Source organism: Coloeus monedula (genome assembly GCF_965178545.1).
Source record: "Coloeus monedula genome assembly, chromosome: 7".
In the NCBI taxonomy this organism is placed as follows: domain Eukaryota; kingdom Metazoa; phylum Chordata; class Aves; order Passeriformes; family Corvidae; genus Coloeus; species Coloeus monedula.
Genome location: NC_138787.1, coordinates 8,594,133 through 8,618,094, shown reverse-complemented (window position 1 = coordinate 8,618,094; position 23,962 = coordinate 8,594,133). Strand labels below are relative to the sequence as shown.

The following is a 23,962-nucleotide window of genomic DNA, read 5'->3' as shown; positions in this document are numbered from 1 at the left end:
GCCACACAAAAACCCCCACCAAAACCACTCCCTCACAGCCTTGCTGCATGTAAAGGCAAACCTACATATTGTGCAACTCATATCGAAATTTCAGCAGAATAAAAACCACATTCAAAATACAAGAAACTTATTTTTCAGCCATGACTTATAGGATACTTCCGGGCACAAACTTATGGCTGTATTGGTGAAACCACAAGGTTTTTTTCCTATATTTTGATATGGGCTATCTTTAAAACAGGACTACCTAAAAGGCAACATCCAAAGCTTTGTATTCATCATTTGTTTTCCCTAGATGTTTAAGCAGGCAAGAGTATAACACATTCTTCAGGTTCTTTCTAACGTTTTCCTATTTTAACACATGGTATGAACAATGACGTATCAATTCAATAGTTGTGGTTTGGGGGCTTTTTAATAACAAAATTCAGAAGCTTGCTGTGGTGGCAGTTATAACATGATAAACTGTTTTTGTTAGCTGGGACGGTAAGGAGCCAGGACACAAATGAACCTCTCTCTGTCTGTATGTAGAGATCCACACAGCTCTCTCTAATGGCATTTTGTAACTTGAAGTCTAGCTTACAAAGACATCTGTAAATATAGTAAAAAAATTTAATTTAAATTCAAGTTATGCTGCACACAGAAAACTTCTAAGTATAATCTGTGGAAAAATTTCTAAATATTACTGTATAAAACCAAAATATTGGCTTTAAAAAGATGGTCAAAAATGGTATTCTTCAAATACTGAAAAATAGAAAGTAAAATAGTTCCACTTTTTCATGGTTTTGAGAAGTGGTACTCACCACAAAGACACAAAAAAAGGTCATAAAAAACTAAGTTAGAACAATGTATTCTTTAGCATTGCAATGACGGTCTTACAGACTTCTACAACAGGATTTGAAAACAGGACTCAAGTTACTTGTCAATAGACATATCTCTGTCCTTGTAAATAAGTTTGTGAAAGGGCATGTATCTTAAAGAAGTTCTATTAGCATTGAGAGAAATTCTGCTCTAGCTATTAAAACAAAAATTCTGTAATTTAAAAATACTGATCAAACTGAAAAACTGAAATATTTCAACAGACCAAATGACCCAGACTATGCTTGGAGGTTTTTTGCAGCATCCTTTCAAGGACTGCAACCTCTTGCATTTAATGAAGTTCACATTTATCACCAAACAGGATTTGCAGTAGGTGTGTACCCAGCTCATGCTTCTGTCTCTTTATTTAATGGGTGTGTTGTTCTAGCACAGTTCTGTTTGAATAAACAGAGAACTATGCACAATCAAGTGCACACCCACCCTTTTGATGTCAAATCTTTCCCAGGACAAACAGTAATGGTTTATGTGTTTTATGAACCTGCATCTTCTGGGGTATTTGTGGTCAAAAAACTAGAGAAATACCAGATTTTTTACTTAACCATAGCTCACTTGAAAACAAGATAAATTGAAGCAGCTGATCTTATGCTGGAAGGTCATTACTGCTCTGTCTTACCTTGAAGCACTTCCATCGGAAGAACAGTCCAGGCATTTTCCAGATACGAGATGTAGATGTATCGTGCTGTATTACAGGCAAGACCAATATACAGCACTCTAAAGGAAATAAAGTTAGGAGAAGTCAGGATAGTTTGCACTTTCCCTTTCTGGCATGTTATAATATAGCTTACTGATTTAGAAGTTATTTGCATGCATACAGTTTGCCAGTCTAAAGCAGCACTTGCTCAACACAAAATATATCCTTTAAGTCCTACACCCAAACATAACTCTTGCCCATTCAACACATTTGAAATCCTAATAGGAAAAAAAAAATCAAAGAGACAGCAAACCCACTGAGCTTTTAACTAAGCTCTGTAGTTCTATGCCACACTCTACACAGGACTGTGTTTCAGAGAGATAATTTCTAAGTGCATTCAACATTTTTTCCAAACCTTCTTTTCTAATCACCCAGAGATTCATTCTGCCATTTCAGTGAAAGCCTGGAGCAGGTTTGTATTAAAGGAATTAATTTTAACCCAATTAATATAAGTTTATAGTCCCAGTATCTGCAAACTGCTCAGAACTACTCTAAAACACATCCCACAGAAGCAATATGGTTTATAACAACATGCCTCAGGATAAAACTTAGCCATCCTGTTGAAAAGCAGCAGATGCTGCATCTCAGAATTTAGACGAAAAAAAGCGCTTACAACAGTTTTTAAACAATGAGATACAAAGACTATTTGTGAACTGCATTTCCCATTGCACATTTAACCTGTTGACTCTTCCCTTCCAGTTTTTAGATTTAGCATAGTTTCTCCCTGGGGTGCTCATTCATCCAGCTATCTTTCTCTTATTTTTAGATGGATCTTGGGAAACAAAGACTTAATTGAAAACATGTTTACAGCTTGAGAAAGGGGGCTATTGCAACCTTTAAAGATTTTTTTCAGGGACAAGGATAATTTATTGTCCAAATAGGACTTGTTGGTTGAACCCTGGTTTGGCGTAAGAGAAATAAATGCAATTGATAATGAAGGTGAAGCACCGACCCTGTGAAAGGGCTCGTTATTCTTTGTTCTGCTTTTTCAGTTAGTTTTTCTACAAATGCACACCAAGATTTAATTAAATGGTACAGAGTCACTGGAAAATCTAGAGTGAGACACCATCATAAAAATGCAGCATCTTGTTAACATCTGAGGTCTCCAAATACACATGCTGACAGTGAAAAATCCAGTAGCATACTTTTCATCATGTCAGTGATATCAAAAAAGACCTGTGCATTTCACAACAACATGAATTTACTTTCAACAAGTAGGGTAAGCTGGCAGGAAGTCATCCCCTGTCAGTCATACATCAAACCAAGCTTCCAGATACATGTGGGGTCCATGAATAGCTGGTTGAAGCTGCCTTTAGGCAACACAAGCCCAAGCATTCATGGAAGAAAACACGGGAAGCCATGAAAAACTTCACTGTTATACAATAATGAGAACAAACTTGTTCTTTGTGCTGTGAATCATAAATTTAATCTCATCCTTTAATTAATACCTTCTGTTCCAAACAAATAACTTGGTTCCTTTCCTAGCCACAACTTAATGCAGTTCTTATGTACAGCCGCATTTCTGAAATGTATTAGGACACACTGGCCACAAAAGGTAACCAAACTCACAAGGTCTGCAGGCTCCTGTCTTCATTCCCCTACTAGAAAGGCCCAGGGTGATGCACACTCTTGGGAACACAAAGTAATTGTCTCACCATGTACACTTGTTTTTCCTCAGCAGCAGTACAAATGCACCTCTCTGTTTAGGATGACTTCTAGACAGCTTAATTTCACTTTTGTCTAGCAAAAACTTTGTCTGTTCACCAAGAACTTTCTTCCCACCTCATCTGTTCCCTAGCACAGTCAGACCAAAGATGCGACTTCCTCCTGCTTCAGAATTTTTCCATCATCACTAACCACTCACCTACCTGTATTTTTCCAACATGTTACATTCGCAGAAAGACTTAGATTCAGGGTTTAAGAGCAGCAATTTAGTCAGGTTCTACCTCTTAATTTGTTAGAATATATATACAGAATTTTAGGTAAATTACAGTTTATGAAGATCTCTATAAATATGGTTCTGGAGAGGTATGTCACACAAGAACTTCTGTGTATTTACAGCATCTTTTCAAAAATGCATTTATAATAATCACTTAGGCTCCTTATCAGACCTAAATGGAAAATGTAAACAGATGTTCCTTTGGAACCCTATATGCAGTACCCACAGAGACACCATATTCAATTCACAGGTTAAACATTTAAAACATTGAATCTATATTTGTGTCAAGGAGTCTAAGCTGTTTACAGCCATGACTACCAGTCTCTGCTTCCCATAAAAACTCACATGCTGGAACTGTGGTCAGACAAACACATTGAAGCTTAACCTCAAGTAGGAAGTTATTTTCAGGGCTTGACATCATCTTAAGCCACTGGCAGTTTTGAATGCTTCGACACCAGGTGCCATTCAACAATGGGGTCTAAATATTTCATAACCAGTTTTGTACACTTTTTTGTCACAGTATCATAGAATGGTATGGGTTGGAAGGGACCTTAAAGATGGAGTAGTTCCAACCCCTCTGCCATAGGCAGGGACACCATTCACTAGACCAGGTTGTTCCAAGCCCCATCCAGCCTGGTCTTGAACACTTCCAGGGATGGGGCAACCACAGCTTCTCTGGGCAACCCATGCCAGGGCCTCACCACCCTCACAGTAAAGAGTTTCATCCCAATATCCTCTCAAAGAAACACTAGAAGCATGTACTACATAGGCACACATGCAGTGCACAAGTGTATGAAGAGTACAGCTAATAAAGTCAGAAATTGGACATTTTTTTCAGCACATATTTAACACAGTCATGCTTTAAATGCTTGGACAGTAATTTGAGTATTAGTTAAAAAAACTGTGAAAACAGAATAGGTTCAAACTATTGTAAGGGTTTTATATGCCACCGCATACAATGGTAGAAACAGAAAGATTTGTAAGACTTGAAAAGGGAAACTGAGCTTCTGTCTGATAAGGTGTAAAGCCTGTTTTCTTGTAGTTCTACAAGGACATTCAACAGTATTTTTTCCTGCTACTGTGACAATGCATGCATTTCTGGTACTCATACCTGTCTTCAAACACTCAGCACAGGAAAGAAAGACTGAATGATAAATGTTCACATACTGCAGAAACCATGTCTACAACATCTGGAAGTCCAACAACCCAGAAGACAGGAATTTTGAGCTATTAAAAAAATAGATAAAATATCAATGCCAAATGCTTCTGGCTAAGACTGTTTTAAGGATATGGAGTTGGAGGCTGTTGGCTCTTATTAATAGGAAAATTAGTATCTGCACTAGAAGGCAGCAGACAACACACATACAGAACTGTCAAAGAAGATGAGTTATGAACTCCTATCCATTTTTCTTTGAAAAAAAAAGAAAAAAGCTTGCCTCCTCTCAAACACACCGTGCATTATACAAAGTTCAGAAAGTACAAGGTGGCAGGCAGCCAGGAGGAGTCACCTCAGACTGTGATGACTAAATACAAGTAAGCATTAGATAACATTAAAATATGACTAATGTGCATTTCCCAGGTGTAGATATGCAGAATGCTGTTTCATAGCAAATAGGGACTGGTGTTTAAACAATTTAATAATCTTGCTCCAATCTTGTCTTCACAGGCTTAACAGTGCCAAGAAAAAAAAAAAGAGTTAATCCCATACATCATCCTTCTTTTTGCTCGGCAATGCTTCCATCCCTTCTATTTCATCTTATTCACAATCCTATCACTATTCTGATTTCCATTCTTCCTTTAGTTGAAGTCTAAGCCCGAATTTTGTACTATAATATACATTGAAAGAGCATACCCAAGCTATCTTTAGCTATCAAGACTGTGATCTGTTCTCACCATTCCTCCATCATCATATCCTTCCTCCAGGCTCTGCATGCAAGGTGTCATTTTCTCTTACTAATTATTGTCAAATTCAGAGATTGAGACCAACTCTAAGCAAAGAGATCCTCCTCAGTTTAAAGTAAGAAAGAACATAATCTTTTAAGTAATCTCTCAAATTATTGTGCTAAACATCTCAGATATTTTTAGTAGAGGTCAAATGAATATTCATCCCAATAAAAGCAAAACAAAGAGCAAAACCTCAGAACAGAATACACAAAAAGAACAGTGCAAACAGTTCAAAAATACTTACATCTCAATTACTATGATTATAAACTGGGCATTTGGAAAGGATATGACTCTGACAACACACAGCTCTGTGCTTTGATGCACAGAATACCTGTGTAAACATGAAAGACTCCATCTTTGCAGCTTCATCAACTCAGGTTTTCCCCTATCCTTCCTCCCCTGTGCTTTTTTTAAAGAGTAGTGAAGGGATTTAGAATATGTGGAAATTAAGTCCATTTAGTGAATTTACTGGAAACCAATGTTCACTAACATGCTGGAAGCAGTCACTTTCACTTACACAAGGCAAAAACAACAGGACAAGCCCTGCAGCCATCTCACTCCATAGCTGACACACACTGCTGCAACTAAAGGAGGAGAGCAAGCTCCGAACTGGTAAGAGACACTGCCAGGCTGCAACCTCATTCTGCCAACACCCAGAGTCTGATTACAAGGCCATGTGCACAGGAGGTGCTCACCTCGTTTCCTCAGCTCATCTTCTCCCCTCTCAGCCTGCAGCTGACACCTTTCCAGGCTACTGTGGGGGCAACGAACTGCCCTGCAAGGGGAAGCAGGCTAAAGCAGGAGATTTGCAGAATGCTGCTACTCACAGGAAAAAAACTGAAAAACTAATGGTATTTGTATGTCAAAACAGACAACCCTTGAGTGGGTGGTAATTTGTAAAGATCTCTAACAGAGTGATTCATCAGGGAACAAGGATGTCTTCTAGAACCATCTGCAAAAGGTTATGGTGCCAGGCATAAAGCACATACTAACACGCAACTCAAATGCAAAGCAAGCATTTCAGCACATTTTCAACTCTTAAAATAACAAAATCTCCATCATGCAAGCCACATAACTGAGCAGGACTTGGAATTCAAAAAAAAGAAAAAAAAAAGGATTGGCTTGAATTTCACTTCGTAGCATAAAGTTCAGCCCGAGAGTCAACAATTTTTGTATAGCTCTTTAGTGATTGCTGCCATCTTACCTGATGTGACCAACCAATTCAATGAGTTTGTGGCTGAAGAAGTAGGCAGTCAGCTCAGACACATGACTGAGCACAGAACAAACTCCAAAGAGAGTGGTGGTGCCATTCAGGTCTTCCAAGTGCCAGTACAGAAAGGTGAACACAAAGCCATATCCAAACCCCATGAACCAGGCCACGAAGAGCACAGAGCCATACTGGATACTGCACAGCAGTTTAATGAGGTCCCAAAAACTGAAAGACTGTGACTGGCTCATACTAGTGGGAGTGTTATCTGAAGATTCATTGGAGGCATTTCTGTCCACCTGTGAGACCTCCACCTCTTTTCTCTTCTCATCTTGCTTGAAGTGCGTGTAATGAAATCGAAACTGGGTGGCCACAATTAACGCCATTGTCATTAGGACACCAAAAACAATGAAAACGATCCTGTAGTTCTTGTACTCTGGAGCTTTACATCCTTGACCTTCAATGGCAACTTCTGTGTGAGTATAGTCAATGCCAATTCCCACGGAGAGCATGGCCAGCCCCCAGCCCAGAGACCCCCACATACGCTGCAATCCATACCGGTCCCTGTGTTTGCCAAGGTACTGCAGAGTTATGGTGTCCACAATGGTAACAGAGGAAGCACTGAAAAATTCTCCTATTATGACAACCAGCAGAATGAGAAGAAAGATGGCCTCTACTTCTTGTTGATCATAAACGAGCACAGCTTGGTCAGAAGGCATCGGCTTCGTGCTGATGGAAGCTGGTGTGGTACTTGGAGTTGCGTTCCCTGGTGAGGCTGGGCTAGTGGTGATGTTTCTTAAAATCAAATGGGTACTGTTTTCCAAGACAAAATCCACATCATTGCTCTGTGTAGGTAACAGGAATGTTATTTCAGGATTAGGTGTCCCTGTTGTTTCCAAAGTGACTGGACTGGAAGTGACCAGGTCTCTCCTCCCACGGACTTTTGGGGATGCAGCACTCACTGTGGTCAGCAGAGAGGACGTCGAGGCGTTTTGCGGAATTGTTGTTAAAAGGCTGCTTGCATTGGTGGGATGTGCTGGGGGAAGGCCCTTTGGTACACATCTTAAGGTGGCTGGTCTCACAAATCCGATGCCCAGGTTAAACAAAACCCAGCATAAAAGCGAGAACAGGAGGACAATCTTGCCTTTCTTGAAGCGATCTGCCACCACTCCCCAGAAGGGAGCACTGCAAAACTCAATAAAGTACCTGATACCCACCAGAAGTCCACTCTGACTGGGTGACATACCCAGCTGCTTGTAGTACACAGGCAGCAAGGGGTAGAGAGAGCCATATGCAGAATAGAAGAAAAAATAAAAGACCTTTGAAATCAGAAGATCATTGTTTATTTTGACACAGTGCTTTTCTAACCAATCCAGCTCTTCATCTGGGACAGTGGTTGTCTCTGTAGAAGGGGATTCATTATTGGGTGGCAAGTCTTGATCCTTGGAAATGCCATTGAAAGGATCGGCAAGCACATACTTTCTCTTCTGTTCTTCTTCATCATCAGTTAGAATGGCCACCTTATCATCAGCTGCCATGGTTTACCACAAGCATCCAATATCTGGTAGACTCTCAAGGAATTAGGGCTACCCTGTGAACAAATAAAACATGAAGTGGTTAAGATACCACAGAGGAACAGACCTGCAATGCCAACCATCAAGGACAAAGACAGCTTCTTTCTTACAAGTAACATCCCGGAGCAATAAACGCAGTATTCAGGGTGGGGAAGGCCATTTGTCTAGACTGGTACATGGTAGCATCAATAAAAATGTGGTTTATGACCAATTCTGTGAAGTTCTCCCAACAGCAGCTTTTATATTGTGCATTAAAACCTCTTTCATGTTTAGAACAGAGAATGATTTATATATTCAGAGTTACTGTGGCAATTAAGTTCTAGCATTTGCAAGTCTCTCCTTTCAAATTGGCTTTTCGCCCCAAGGCTAACTGCTTTATTTCCAGTATTCCCTCCTATACCAAAGGATGGCCGTGATTTTGTAATTAAGTAATGCAGCCACATATATCTGGGTTATTTTGATCATCAAAACAAATTACTATCCAAAGCCTCATGACAGCCTTCAAAAGGTTCATCAGTCTCCTCTTGAAACACGTTTTTCTAAGCCCTCCACAACTACAGCAGAAATTGACGGCAAGCTTGAGCTTCTAGGCTGAATGGGAAGAGAGGTGGGAATTAGGATGGGGCTTGAAGATCAAAATCAGGATAACAATCTCAAAGACATCAAAGTTCTGGGAGCAAAGAAACACAGGGACAGGCCCTATAAAGGTATCTTCAAGTCAAATTCTGAAATCGAAAAAGGATGGACTGGGAGATAACAGCACTACAGCTGCCTGTGCTTATCTTCTGCAGAAGACCCTGCAAAATTGATAAGCACACTAAAAAATAAATTAACCACTCCTTAGACTTTGAATGACCAACCAGCTTTCACATTTAAAAACAACAACCCACTCCAATAAGCTAGGCTACCTAAGAAAAGCTTCCTGTTCAAAGAATAAAAACCAGCTCTGCCAGCAGGCTATCAGCTCAAAATCATTATTAGAAAACTATTTTTCCTCTATTGCTATCTGTAAATTTAACCTACTAAGATTAGCTCATGTTCATTGTGAGAAAGTTAAACATTTAGTATATTTTGGTTTTGTTATCCCTTTGCTGTTTGGGTTAGTATTACTATTACAAAGGAGCTTTTTCAAGGACCAGTATTTGAAAGGAGAACCAGAAGAACCTGAAATTTCTCTAAGAGCAGTCAATTTATGATCTGGACCTGCTCTAGGAACTTGAACAGGATGATCCTAGTGAGTTCCTTCCAACACAGGATGTTATATCATTCTATGATAAGTATTTTTTTGCAAGGCTGCACTTTATTCCAAGTAGAAGGGGACAATGAAATCAGTCTTTCATTACTCATCTGAAAGCACAGTATCATCCCCTTAAAATTAGTCATGCAACAGTATATTCAGTGCCTTTAAATTAACTAATTACAATTCATCATTTTTTAGTACTGACAATGGATTTGCAAACTGATACAAGGCTAATAACAGAAAAGAGACTAACATTCACTAGTATGTTAAATTAATTGTTTCCTATTGATTCAACATATATATAACAGCTGACAACAAGCCACAGATATTTCTAAAAACAACGGTTCATGAAACTAATCTAAACCTTACACAGCTCAGTGATAGACAAGCCTAAAAATACCATCATTAAACTCCCAAACACTCGTAAGGTTTGTGTACGCTTCTCATTTTTAAATGTCATTTCTAGGGGATACTGAGGATCTCTGGTTTCAGTTAGGGAGAAAAGGCTACATACAAATCTTGGAACCTTAGATATTCATGTATTCAAGGTTAGAAGTAAATGAAAACCATGACAGCACATACACAGAGGCTTAAGTTTTTTCCTTCAGTTTCTTCAGAGACAAACCGATTAAATTTAAAAAAAAGTATTTCAACTGTCAAAAGATTAGACAGTCCTAATTAAGTTGTTAGAACAGTCAAATGTGAAAGCACATCTTCTTTCTCTTACCTGTTACCATCAAAAGCCACATGAACCAAAAACCAGCAGCTGTCTAGTGAGCTCCCGCAATTTTCGGTTCAGCCAGCCACATCCACCTGACCGGTGGAAGAACTGTGGGGTTTTTGCTCATTTCTATATCCATAAAACAAGCCCTTCTAATAAGTAAATGAGATCAGCCATCATCTGTGTTATTTTCTTTATGCCTCGCCTTACTTTGACAACAAAGACTCCAGAACTTGTTCAGGGCCCCACTTATGTCAAGTGTAACTGAGCTTCCAGTATATTCTCATCTGTTAGCAGCAACTTGCTTACTTGCTGCATCAGAGCTTTACAGCATTTATTTTTGAAGAATAGATTTCCTGTTCCCCAGACATGACAAGACAGAACTCACATTTTAACCATGTGGATATTTTAGGACAACTTCTTTGTAAGCATGGCTTGAAGTTATCCTGATTTAAACAAGCTTATTCCCATATTTGAGCTCTGAACCATCTGGTTTCATATAAATTATACTGAAGGCTTTTAGAGAAATTAGTATTCAATCTTTTTTAATTTAGTTTCCCTTTTCTATTGAAGTGGAATTTCAATTTCTATGTTGTATGAATAGTGAGTACATAACAAATTATGGTACTGTTAATCTTTAAACACTTCAGTTGTTGCATATTCTTCCCCCGTCCATAATTTATACCGGCCTCAGCATCCATCTTCTTCTAACACATTGCATGCAAGGATTAATCCAAAAGATCCACTCCTGCAATTCTGACGAGAACATCCTGGGTTAGAATGCTATGAAAAGTATATTCCATAATAATTTTAGTAAATATTTTCCCACACTAAGAGCTTCATTGAATGTTATTAATAATACAGAATATACTCTTCAGAAATATAACAGCGTTAAGACTGGTAGGAGCCATATGGCATTCTTTATTGTTTTGATCACTAGTTTGTTTAGGAGTCAGGTCTTTGAAAGTCATATTTAGCAATGTTTTGAATTCTAAAAATAAACTACTGAACATGAGAGAAAATGAACAAAGTAGTATCGCTACTGAAAAAGATCTACAAAAACCCTGAACCTATGGGGCTTTCCTTCTACTGACAAAAACCCCATGCCAGTCTGGGACTGAATGCGCAGCAAACCAGACAGATGGAAAATCAATATACTTCTCAGTGATAAGAGGCTAGTTATCTACTGGTTATTTTAACCATTGCCTTCAAATACTGTATCTTCACTTAGCAAAATTTTTTTCTAACCCACAAGACAATAGGAGGACAGAAGACAAGCACAACTGGCAAATTTAAAATGAACAACGGAGAACAGGAGTAAGGGAGAAAGGTTCAGAGAGTTAACAGATGGAGTTCAGAGTGAATATAAATTTAAACTCATTTGAAGAGAACACAACATTTTGGTAGAGGCCTGTTAAATGTAATCAACTCAACCAGGACAAATGAGAACAGCAGAGGGGTACCATCACTCTAAAAACAGGAGTAACAGTTTGGATCTATTTCTCCCAAACTTAGGTAAGTTCAGAAATGCACAAGAAAGCCCTAAGATGCAAACTGGAAGAAACTTCTGCAAGGATCTTGAGAAAGCCTTGCAAAGGGAAAGGGAAGAGGCATAGCAAGGGCACAGCACAGCAGCACACGCGTGTCATGAGAAAGCGCTTTGGCCCCCCAACTCACTAACGAGCTTTTATCTTGACAGAGGTTTACATTTCCAAACCACTACAAAATTCAGAACTGGGAACCAAGCCCTTGTTTCCTCACCATCCCATCACACCTGACAAGGCTACAATGGAAAAAGATCTCATTGAAACCTGAAGTGCTGATGTCCCCCGAGACCTCAGCCTGAGATCCCACCATACCGGCCTGGGAGCGTACATCCCTCGCTCGCAGCTGCATGGGAAGCGCAGCCGACCCAGCTCTCTCACACTGGGGATTCTTCTGTGAGCTCAGGCGTACTCTGAATCTCTTTATGCACAAGTGCATGTGCTTCTCCTCAGATATAAAGAATGTACTTGTTAACCACAAGGCTCTTCTTCCTTCAAGATTTGCACAGATAGGATTTTTTTTTTGTAAGTAGAGGCTATTATTTTTTCTAAGTTTCCTGATACAGATTGCTGTCACCTGCTTTTATATCTATTCCTCCAGCAAGTCAAAAATCCACTTTCAAACCCTTACATCTAGAACATGTTTTTTATCCAGTCATCTCCTGCAAACAGCTACAACTTCCCTGCAGACTTGCACCTTTGAGCAGCTATCTTGGGAATGGAGGAAGAACCATTTGTCCCAAGAAATTCAGTGATGACAATGCACTAGTCATTTTAATGACTGTAATGAGCCTCTTTGGCAGGTAGGTAGAAAGAGGGTATTCTACATTTAGTTAAGTATCTCCTTGGCATTCTTGCATTTTATTTCTTAAATCGATCCTCATTTAGTCTGTCTCTCCTAGTAATTAATAGGATTTCAAGATCAGAAAGGATAAAAAGCTAATCTACTCAAGACAGCCTGACATTATTAGAAGTTCCTTACAAAACAAAGAAAAATAATAATAGAGTATACTAAAAAGTCAGCTCTCCCCTTGGAGTCACTCTTCCCAAAACTCTGGGGTAAAAAAAACAACCAACCTGCTTTGAACTGTATCTCAGATTTAAAAAAAAAAAAAAAAGTCAATCAAGAGATCAGACTGGGGTACCAAATCCCTAAACCTCTCAGGGAAAATACCATGGTACTCACAGCACCAGGCACTGAAACTTCATTTGCAGACTAACAGAAAGTTAGATTTGAGGTGAAATAATACTGTTGTTCTAAAATAAAGTTTAATTCAGCGTAAATATTTCATTCACTAGGCTTTGAGAATTAAAGTATAATTAAGACTCACAAAGCAGAGCCTCAAATCTGGGTTTGGATGTATGTAAATGTTAAAAGACAAACCACCAAAAAAAACCCGTGACAGCACAAATGATCAAGAGAGGCTTAACCCATTAAATACCTAACAAAATGACTCATTGTAGAAGATTTACATTTACACAGTCTCAGAAAACATACTTTAAACAGGAATGATCAATTAATCTCTCAAACAACATGCAGCTGTAGGAACAGAGTAGGCCAGCTTGCTGTTTGCATTGTGCAGACAAATCAAAGCCAGCCAGAATGGCATCACATTTTAGTTGACCCCTTCCAGTCTTTCACCGACTAGAAAACTCACTTTGTAGCAAATACATTGAAGTCCACATGAAATTTTCATACAAACATTTTAAAATCTGCTAATAGAGAACATATTTCTTAAAACCACTTTTTTTAAAAGTCACTAATTATTGTTTGATCGAGAACAGGTCTGTTAGAGAAGGAGACTTGAAAACCATTCGAAGGCTCACCTCACTCATCCCCCAACTGGTGCAACTGCCATGAGTACATCCATCACACAGCACATGCACACTACCTCCCCCTGTCCCACTGATCCAAGCTACAAAACCTTCTGGTCAAAGACTTTCTGCTACCTCCAGAATGAAGCCCCGCATCCAGCAGGCCTACAAGGCATCGCTGCAAGAGCCATAAATAATAGACCATGTTTTCCATTTTCAAGCAAGTTTCATCCCTAAGGAGCAGCCTGGCGCTGTTGCCTGCATCCATGCCAGAAAGGAGGAGAATGTTATGCAAACAACTTACAGCATGACAGAGAAGTGCCTAGACTTCATTTACTTTTGCATCACATTCCCAAGCCTCTCCCAGTTAAGCCAACCTCCAGGCGGAGCCCTTGGATGGGCTGTTCCCTGCCAAGCCACACAGAACAACTCGACAGGTTGACTCACTTGCCCCACATCATCCCCTGCTCTCTAAAGGTAAGCAGTTCCTCCTGTGAGGCCCCAGCATGAACAGCTGGCTCTGAATTTATAAAATCAGAAGTAAGTCGCATAGAGTGAATTAACTTGGTGCTGGGAGATGTACTTGTTTCAACTGTGAAGCAAGACATGAGTGTTGTAACATTAACCAACATAATTAGGGTTTTCCATGAAAGTGAAACCAACCCTGTTCTAAAACACTTAACACTTTAAAAATTGCTTTATTTTGTGTTGCTGATATGCACTTACTTAATGTGCTGGGCTATAGGTTTCTCTGCTTCTTGAATACACATAAAAAAACCCTACACACCGACACATTTAGTCAATTAGATTGAGAGACAACAGTATGTCTGAAATATGTCAAGATCAGATTTATAATAGGCTTAATGCACTTTAAGATAGGTCTGAAGTTGCTACAATAATGCTAGTATTAACATTAAAGAAAAGAACACTATGAATCCTCATCTATTAAAGAAAAACCATTAAATTCACATCCTAGGACTCCTGCTTTCCAATCTTGTTTTCCGTTTAATATGTGCAAATTAAGATGTCCAAGTAGACTGTATTTGTTAAACATGTTATTTTTAGTTGGTATCAGCCTCCAGTTTTTTTTACCAGTTTTCAATTTGTCAACTACCTCCACGGTTTACACTTGATTAATGATGGTAATTTATACATGTACCTTCAGATACAAACCAGGCAAGTGCCCAGAGCTGCAGGACTCCAGGAGCACACTGCTGCCAGCGCTGGGGAGGGACACGGGCACCCAGCTGCCCCATCAAGCCTGGCAGCAGTGGCAGTACTGGTCTGCTGTGAGACAGCAAAGCCTTCCTGGCCATTCCAGCCTCTGGGACCAACTGCTGCAACTGCAGATGGACCATGTCACCAGTTCACAATTTCCCACACTGCTATATAAACTCAGGCCCATTGTACTGTAGCTGAAGATTAAGATGAATTTTAGGCTGCACTCAAGTTGTGCTCTAGAACCAGCTAAGTTAGTGATAAACCACAACTTCCTCCCATTAGTTCCTCATATTGTCAGCTTCTCCTCTCATATTCTCAGTCCACCTGTTTGAATTTTTTATTAAGTCTTCTTAGGATTTTTACTGGATTTATGACTACTACCACAAATACCATCCTTAAAGGGATGATTGTTTTCTTTCCTCCTATTCCTTAGTGGGTCTTCAGAGAATACCAACAGTTAAGTACATGTCATCTTTGTCCACTATTTCTATCCAGTGAAACAAAAAACACACACACACACAAAAAAAACCCCAAAACAAAACATGCTAGAAAACTAGCATTTTGTAATCTCTTTCCTTGGACATTACTAACTAGTGGACAACAAGACCCAATGTATCTTAGTAACATAATAATGTTTGGGGCAAGTTTTTACTGAAATACTTCAGTGCTATGTTTATTCAGCTGTTCTCGTCTCCTCAAGTTTATCATTCCAAGTTTATCACTCCGCAACACTGCACTTTTCACTAACACAACATTTAAAAAGAGCCTGCTGTTAAAACTTCAGAGCTGCTGAACAGACATGGGTTTTAAACTCCATCTAACTTAGAACATCGCAGGCATCCGTAGCAGCTATGGCACCTTCACCACCGACTTCCTAAATAAGTATCTGTTCCTACGCTTGTTCCAAAAACAGAGGAGCAACCGACAACCCGCTTACTAAAACCTATGGTATTTTAAGGATGTAAGGGCTCTAGATCCTACTGACAGCCACACGTAACGCCACGCCTGGATGCTGGCGGCAGGGAGAAGTGCGGCGATGCCTGTGCAGGAGCTCCCGCGGGACACGGCCCGGCCACCTCCGGGTCTAGACCCTGTCACCGGAGAGAGCAGGGGGCATTAAACGACTCGGCCGCAGCACGCTTCAACCAGGATGCTGAGCTTCAGGAGAAGCGGGCCGGCACCCCACCAACGTCAGCACCTACCAGAGCGGCCATCAGGGCTGACACAACCGCCCGGCTCCGCGGAGGCGCAGCTGACCGGCCCGGCGCGGCAGGAAACGCCTCCGGGGAAAGGCTGCGGCGCGGGCCCACCGGCAGCATCCCGGGCGGCTGCGGGGACGAGGCCCGCCGCCCCGGTGGGAGTGCGCTGGAGCCGGTGCCGGGGCAGACACCAGGGGGGAAACAGCCTCCCCAGCCCGGTGGCTCGCAGCGGCTCGGTGCGCCACAGCCGCTCCCGGCCGCCCCGCTGGCCGCTCTCCGCGGAGCGCGGGCAGGGGAGGCGGCGGCGCCCCACCGGGCGGCCCCGGCTGCGGGCCCGGCCCCCCGCGCACCGCGGGGCCGCGCTGACTCACCTCGCCCGGGGGCGGCTCCGGGGGGGCGCTCGGCCGGGAGCATCGCAGCCCCTTCCCTGCCGCCGCGGCTGCTGCGGGCGGCGGCTCCGCGCACCTCCCGCCCCCCCCGGCCGGGCCGCAGCGCTGCCGCCGCCGCGCAGGGGCGCTGCGGGGAGGGACGGAGCCGCCCCCCGCCCCGCCGCGGGGGGGCCGCGCACCCGCCCGGCAACGCCTCCACGGGCCCCGCGCCGCGGCCCGGCCCGGGCTGCCATTGCACGGGCAGAGCGCATCGACTCACGGGCTGCGGTGTGCCGCTGCTGCCGGGTCCGCACCTGTGCTGGGACACGGGCAGGGCTTTGGGTTTAAAATCACTGCTTGGGCAGCGTTCGTGGGCCCCAACAGCCGAATGACATTCAGAGCGCTTCCTGTTCCTCACAAGTTCCAAGCGCATATTACAGCATAAAGAATTATTTACTGTAGTGCCTTTCACAGCTACTGGCATCCCCTCTTCGGTAACACTGGCTTTAGACTTGCACACAAATGATATTACTTAAATGTTTAAAACAACAACATAAACTTGTCCCCCACTAATTATTGAGGCAGAAAAAGGCAGGGAGGAAGGGTAACTCCTGAGCAATAGCTGAGTCGTGCTGCAATATCAAAACATCAGTGGTGTTAAACTAAATAAGGGGTACAGTCACGAAGTGAAAGGCCAGCCAGAGATCTGGGGTGTTCATCAGCCCTGAACTAAACAGGACGCCCTGAGGCTGTTTAAGGATTAAGCTCAAATGATGGTTTCTTTACACAAGAGTTTACATTGGGCCCTAGTCCAAGCAGGTCAATAGAGTGGGCTCCACTGGCCATCCCTTCCAGTGGCACAGCACGGCAGCTTCTGCCCAGGTCAGTGACCTGACTGCAGACATCGTTAACTGGGATACTACAGAACAAACACATTACTACTTGCATCTTATTTTGCATCTCCCTTTTCTGAGGGCGGATCTCCCTTTTTTTCAAAGAATAAAACATAATTTGCATTATTTTCCCAAGGGAAGAAATCGAGAGAAAATGACAAGTTTGCGTGATTGAGGCAGACGAACGGGAACCGAGGCATGGCAGGCATTTGACCCATTTTATTTGAGTTCTCACCAAAGTGAAAGGGACTCCAGCCAGCAGGGAAAGCAATGCTCTCTGCAGGTTGTTCTCCTGCCACAATGACATACCAATGGGGCACGGTCTCTGTATGTGGATACACCCGCCATTGAGGACACCGTCCCATTAAAATCCTGCCTACCTCTACAGTAAAGGCTTCTCCTGAAGGAGGTAGGAGACAAAAGCTGAATTTCGTAGGGGAAATTACCTGGGGCAGGAGAAGGCTTGTTTATCATCTGTCTCTGGAAGGATTTTTAGAACTCGCCATCTCTCAGAATCTCCCCCACGGCTAATTAACCACAAAGAGAAACCACGTCTGAGACTAGGAGTGCATGCCTCTGATAATCTAGCAGAATTCAGAGACAGACAATTGTCAGCTCATGTAGTGGGGGTTTTATTACAAAATGTTACTGTAATAAACCAGATCTAAGCTCCAAACAAAATTATTTAATTTTGATGGAGACTCTTTTGGCAAATTACTATAGAAGCTTTTAGGGACAACAAGTAATTCAAATAATTTGCAAGTCACTGTTTGACAACTAAAAAGCAGATCTTTGTAGTCACAGACTACATTTAGTGGAGCCTTAAAAGCAGTTTTTCTCTAGACTCTGATAACTCACTGTTGCCCACCACACTAAGAATGTGACCATCTTCTGCAGCCTCGCTTGGAACTGTGTTTTTCCTTTTCTTGTAGCCATGTTTTTAAGGACTTGGATTGTGATCATCCCCTTTCCTTCTACTTGGTTTCAGAAGTGCCAGGGACATTTACTAAATAAATTTTTTAAAAAAAAATATTTTTTTTAATGCTCTCTGAATAGAGGAATTAAGACCAAATACATAACATTTCTTTGTAGGCTGCATAACCTGGTATGTGAACAAGAAGTTACAGTTGAGGACCAGAGTATAGAATACAACTAATAAAGAGTGATGTACAGTGTTTTTATACATATATATATAAAAATAGTTTCTTACCATGTTTAAAAGCCCAATCCATCCCCAACTGAGTGTGGTGAGGTGAGCACTGTGAGAAGCCTGAGCACAGAACAGCATTATTCCAGCCTGACAAGCTACTCTAGCCTGGGCAGAACTGAACATAGTAGGGCTCTGCATGGTTATTTCTTTCAGCAAGGCTGTGTATAAACATCTGGATTACAGCCTGTTACAAATTACTACACTTTCTCAGAGAGTTCTTTCATCTATTAAAACGAGGATTAGGAAAAATGGAGAAACTGCTGCCCTGCTCACAACCTGTCCTAATGTATCTTTATTGCAAATATTTCTAGTCAAAGCAGTCTTCAGAGAAAAGGAAATGTAGCTGTAAGTTGCCTGAAGTATAAAGCTTTTTTAAAAAATACTTGCTAGTATGAAATAGCAACTAAAAAGCTGAGTCAGAATTAAAATCCATTCAAATTAATTGAAATACCTCTTCTTCAAAAACCTCAAGCTCTGAATGACAGTAAAATGTGATATATAAATGTGATATACCAAAAAACAATCTTTTTCTCTTAGCTAATTGTCTTGGGGTGACTTTGTGATGTGTATCCCCTATCACTGCCCCATGGCCAGAAATTAATCTTGTGCCTTTCTGTGCCTTTAAACTGAGCCTGAGAGGGGGGGAGAAAAACCTGAGCAAACTTCTTCAAAGCAGTTTGCAGCTTGTTCAAGGTCACACATTGACAGAGACTTTTTTTTCAGCTGTGGCAGCAGAGCGAGAGTGGGGAAAGCACCCTGCTTGCTTTTGGCCAGTTTTTCAGCTCCTTTTTCCTTCTCCGGAGAGAGACGGAGAGTTGAACTTTTGTTTTTCCTGGGACTTTGCTGGACAGTTTCAACATCAGAATACATTGGGAGGAATTTCCACCGAGGCCTTGACCCTGGAGGTGGGCCCACCACCCCGTCCCAGCTCCAAGGAGGGAGAGAGAGATCTACAGAAGGACTCTGAAATTTTCCCAGGTTTCTCTCCGCAGACCAAGTGGTTTTATCATTTAGCATTATTATCCTTTTCCTGTGTGTTTGTTAAATAAATAGCTTTTATCTCTCTCACTTTCCTTTGAGGAAAATTTATTTTTTCCCGAACTTGGTGGGAGGGGGGGAGGAGGGGGGATGACTGTAACCTGCCTTCTCTCAGAGGAGATATTTCTAAATTTGCCTAAACCAGAACACTAATAGAGTGACACTAATAAATATGTACATGACCACTGGATATTAGAAAAATCAGAATTAATGCTTTATATATATATATGAATATATATATATAAATGAATATAAATCATACATAAACATGCCATATAAAAACCTCTGTACTATAAACACACACCTGGGTTAACTTATCCATGCCTATGGGTTTCTGTGGGATTTTGGTTCAATGCGTATGTTACTTTATAAAGATTTTGATTTGTGTTCCCCATACAACTTTACCATATATAATGGTGAGAATGCTTGCCAAAAATAGTTGCAAATGCTTAATGGCTTAAAAAACAAATAAGCAACTTCAACATCTAAAAGAAAGCACCAAATAAACTGAAAAATTAAAGCAGTTATCTTTTAAAATTAAAATAAACAAAATTAATTACAACTATCTGCTAGGACTGTACACAGCTAAGCATAGTCGACTTTACTTGAAAAGGACAAGGTGGTGTCAGCTGACTCCATCATTTGTTCATTAGGTTAGAGGGGAAATAAAGCAAATATGGTTTCTAGGAGCTTAAATTTTCATGTTTAGAAAAACTTAATGGTTTCTTTAATAAGCTGGAACTGTACTTTGAAATCAAGAATTTCTGGCTGATACAAAATATTCTGTCCTTTTGCAGCTTTTAACTCTGAGCCAAAAGAAAAAAAAAAAAGGCATCATTTACATCAGTCAGATTAGAAAGATAAATTGAAGATGAGATTTATGCTGCTAGGACTTGCTCCAGAATACAATGAAGTCAAGAGAAAAGCTTTCCTATTCATGAGACCTTTAATATATTTTGGATAACATGAAAACTACTTTTTTTTTAGTCAATCCTTTGCTAGTAGGAGAGACACTGCATTAAGACAACTATGACATTCATATCTTCCTCTTGAGGTTCTTTACAGCACAACAGTTTGTACATATCCCAGGGTAAATCTGGGAGGACTTTAAGTCAGTATGAGGAACAGTGTGACTTTTCCTTACTTCTTCAAAGACTAAAAGCACTTATGTTACCAGTTAGGGAAAAATCCCAGCAGAGGAACTGAGAAACAGTCACCAAGTGAATCAGCAAATCATACACAGCTGCGGCAATGTTAATGGTAACCAAGGGCAAAATATTCACAGCCAGCAAGACAACCAGTGCAGTGGTCTGTCCAGTTTGGCAGGGAAGCAGAGTATTCTCTTCCTCTGAATTTTAATCTAACACTTTTAGAAGCATTACATTCATTAGCAAAGGGACAGCAATGCACAAAACCAAAGACAGAAACTGTGTATGCTGTGACTATCTTTACTCTGTGTGTATACACCACTTTTTTCCCTACTGGATAGGCTTTTCTTTTTTTCCCTTAAATTCAGATTTGTCTCTGCATGGTGTCTGCTGACACAGTATTCAACCTTTCCTCACCTCAAGACCTTTGAACCCACTGGCAGATATTAAATTTGATGGGCACAAATATTAAATTCCTACAATGTAGTGTGGACATCAGTGGCTAGTGCAGAAAAGAAAGGCAAGACAGTGCCCTCCGTGGGAGGAAAGTCCAGGGCAGGAATTCCACAGCATCTAGTGTCCATTTGTCCAGTGAATCACTTTTTGTGCCTGAGCAGCAGTGCAGAACTTGGGTGCAGGTAAGAGAATAGAGGAGGGAACTGGAAAAAATGGAGGGGGAACAGGTGAGGCATTTAAAGTGGTGACACAAGGGAGTGCATTGTAAAAATGCAAATACACAAACCCATAGGAAATAACAGCTTCATTGGTTTTGGTGTCTGTAGTGTAAGTGTTTAAGTTGGGCTGAGGACAACACTGACTCCATGACACACAAAAATATGATGTCCTTGACCCTCCAGACTGGGAAGTGTGCAAAGTGCTGCTGACCCTGTAGTCCAGGCAGGAACTAGAGACAATTTATGCAATTTATCCACTGAACCTGCAATGAATTCTGCATTGGCCTGTCTTCACAGAGGGAAGAAAGCTTAACTGGCCAGAGCTTAGAGGTAAGTCCACTTAGACCCTCCGGGGTCCCCAGTGGGGGGGTCCCCAGAAAAAATCCAACTTGTAAAACTTCAAAAGACAGCTCCCACAGGCTCATACATCTTATTCTAAATAAGCACTAGAAATGTTAAAATTAAAATGCAAAATGAGTAGGGCAGGCAAAGCACTTAAAAATATGACTTCTCCTCCCACCTCCTCTGCCCACTATGTCCTGCACAATGAGTCTGTACTTCTACATTATTTTAGTAACACAAATTTATGGTTTTTATACTGTTCTCTGAGCGTACCAAGTATCTGCTGAGCCTCATGTGTTTGATGACTGCAGGTATGTGACCAAGGACAGCAAACTGACCACTTCTCTCTGATCCCTAAGAACTTCTTTCTGTCCCCTCTGAGAGCAAGGGGTTGAGCAAATACCAGCATTCAAGTAGGAAATTCTTTACTATTATTGTCCTTTACATCCACAAAAGAAATTCATAAAGGGTCAGATATCCCTGCTTTCCTAATTACTAGTCAATGACTTGAGGTCAATGGGAATTTGAGTTCTCAGCTTTTAAAAAAAAATTAAATTTCTGACAATAGCTTGTAAAGGAAATACCATACTACTGCAGGGCAAAATATTCCCTCACCAAAAGTAATTTTAGGTTCCATATTTCTACATATTGAAAGACTATTCAAAAAAATGACTTTTGATTTCATACAGCACTAAATATTCTTCCCTTTTAATACAAGGACTAGCTCTCACAATTTATATGGCTGAAAAAAAAAAAGGTGATAACTCAGACCACTTTTCACCTGAACTGGTTTTTGTTTGTTTTAATCAGATGCAAGTGCAGTCGTATAGTCTTATCTCCCTGGTTAAATTCAGATCTTCTACAATGTAGAAGATTTGTAAACCTAAACCAAGACTAATGCATTTTTGTTCAGTACCTGTAAGTTTAAGTGACATAAGCAGTGAAATAATCTTTTGTACCGAGGAACACATTGAAGCACATTCGGACCAAGGCTAGCTGCTGACTTCAGAGGCCTCACATCTAACTCTCTCTAGAGCTGAATTTGCCTCATTATAAATAAAAGCAGTAAATGTCACTTTCCATACAGAAGGCAGTCACAGTTAGCCAAATCCTCTAGCTTCTTTCCCCAGAAAGCATACTGATCTTTTTAGTCCATATTTCCTCTCAGGACCTCCAACAAACTGATGGGTTGAGCTCTTAATTTCTTGGTTAATAGGAGAACATCCAAGTGATACTGGTAGTTGAATTTAGTTTCTAGGTGAATTTCAAACAGTTCCCTCCCCTCAAAGTGTGAAAACATTGAGCAATTTACTGATGCCCTTCTCCAACTCTTGAAAGGATATCCTCACTGTAAAGAAAAAAGGACCTGAGTACTTAAGTCTCAGTAGGAGGATTGCCAGAGACTTCAGTTACACTGGGACTTGAAACAATATCTCTGATCAAACCTGGTTGTGAAATAAATAGAAACTTTTTTGACAAATTGAAGGACCCAGCTATTGAAAATGTGCTTAGGACAGGTAAACTATGTTGCCAGTCATGCCATGGAATAGTAATAGCAGATTTAATGTTCTCTGATAATATTAGAGGACAAAGTTATGTATTTTTTTCAATTTTTGTATTCTCTTTTCTGGTTGGAAAGAAAAAAATCTTTAATAACATGCAAGAAATATTTTAGATATTTTCTTTTTAGGGTTATCAGTGCAATGTGAGATAAAGTACTTCATATAAAGGTACAAATTGTTTCAGAAATATTGTACACAGCTATTTACTTGTTTCCTACAATATCCCAGTTATCACAATGTATCTAAGACAGCATATTGTAGTATTCTCAGTGGAAAGCTTCTGAACATCTGTTTATTTCAGAGTCTGAACTTGAAGATAAAAATAAGACAAACAAAATCTCAGAAGATATTAATAGTTACGTACTTACAGAGCTCATTAATAAATTCATTGGATTCTTCCACAGGAAGTTTCTTTTCCAAACCTGGAAACAAAGTTATCGACAGTGAAAAAAACCAACATATGTTTAGTTTTCAACAGAATGCTATTTTAGATTTGAAGGACCTGATTCTGCAGTGTGTACTGGCCTAAAGTTCTATTACAACAACTCGGGACAGGCTTCAGGCAAAGATCAGGTCCTACATTAGTGGTATGATATTGTGTTTGACAAGGGTTGAGAATGGATAGCTTATGTTAAGCCATGATATAGCTACTGTGATATAGCCTGGTTTCAGGAAGCAGCTCCTCTTTAAGGCAGAAACATATCTTTGAGAAAGTTTGTTCCTTCCATTTAATGTCTTATTTTATCCACACCTTTCTCA

At 40.7% G+C, this 23,962-nt stretch overlaps 1 protein-coding gene across 1 annotated transcript in view; it reads right to left on the bottom strand.

Annotated features, from left to right (window-relative positions):
• Positions 1–16,439, bottom strand: part of MFSD6 (major facilitator superfamily domain containing 6) — a 30,021-nt gene extending 13,582 nt beyond the window's left edge. The window contains exons 1-3 of the mRNA XM_082284598.1: positions 16,340–16,439; positions 6,652–8,245; positions 1,487–1,584 (exon numbers count right to left, since the gene is read on the bottom strand). Coding sequence (XP_082140724.1) covers positions 1,487–1,584; positions 6,652–8,192 — 1,639 coding nt within the window. The 5' untranslated portion in view covers positions 8,193–8,245; positions 16,340–16,439. The remainder of the gene's footprint in view (positions 1–1,486; positions 1,585–6,651; positions 8,246–16,339) is intronic.
• Positions 16,440–23,962: the final 7,523 nt, after the last annotated feature.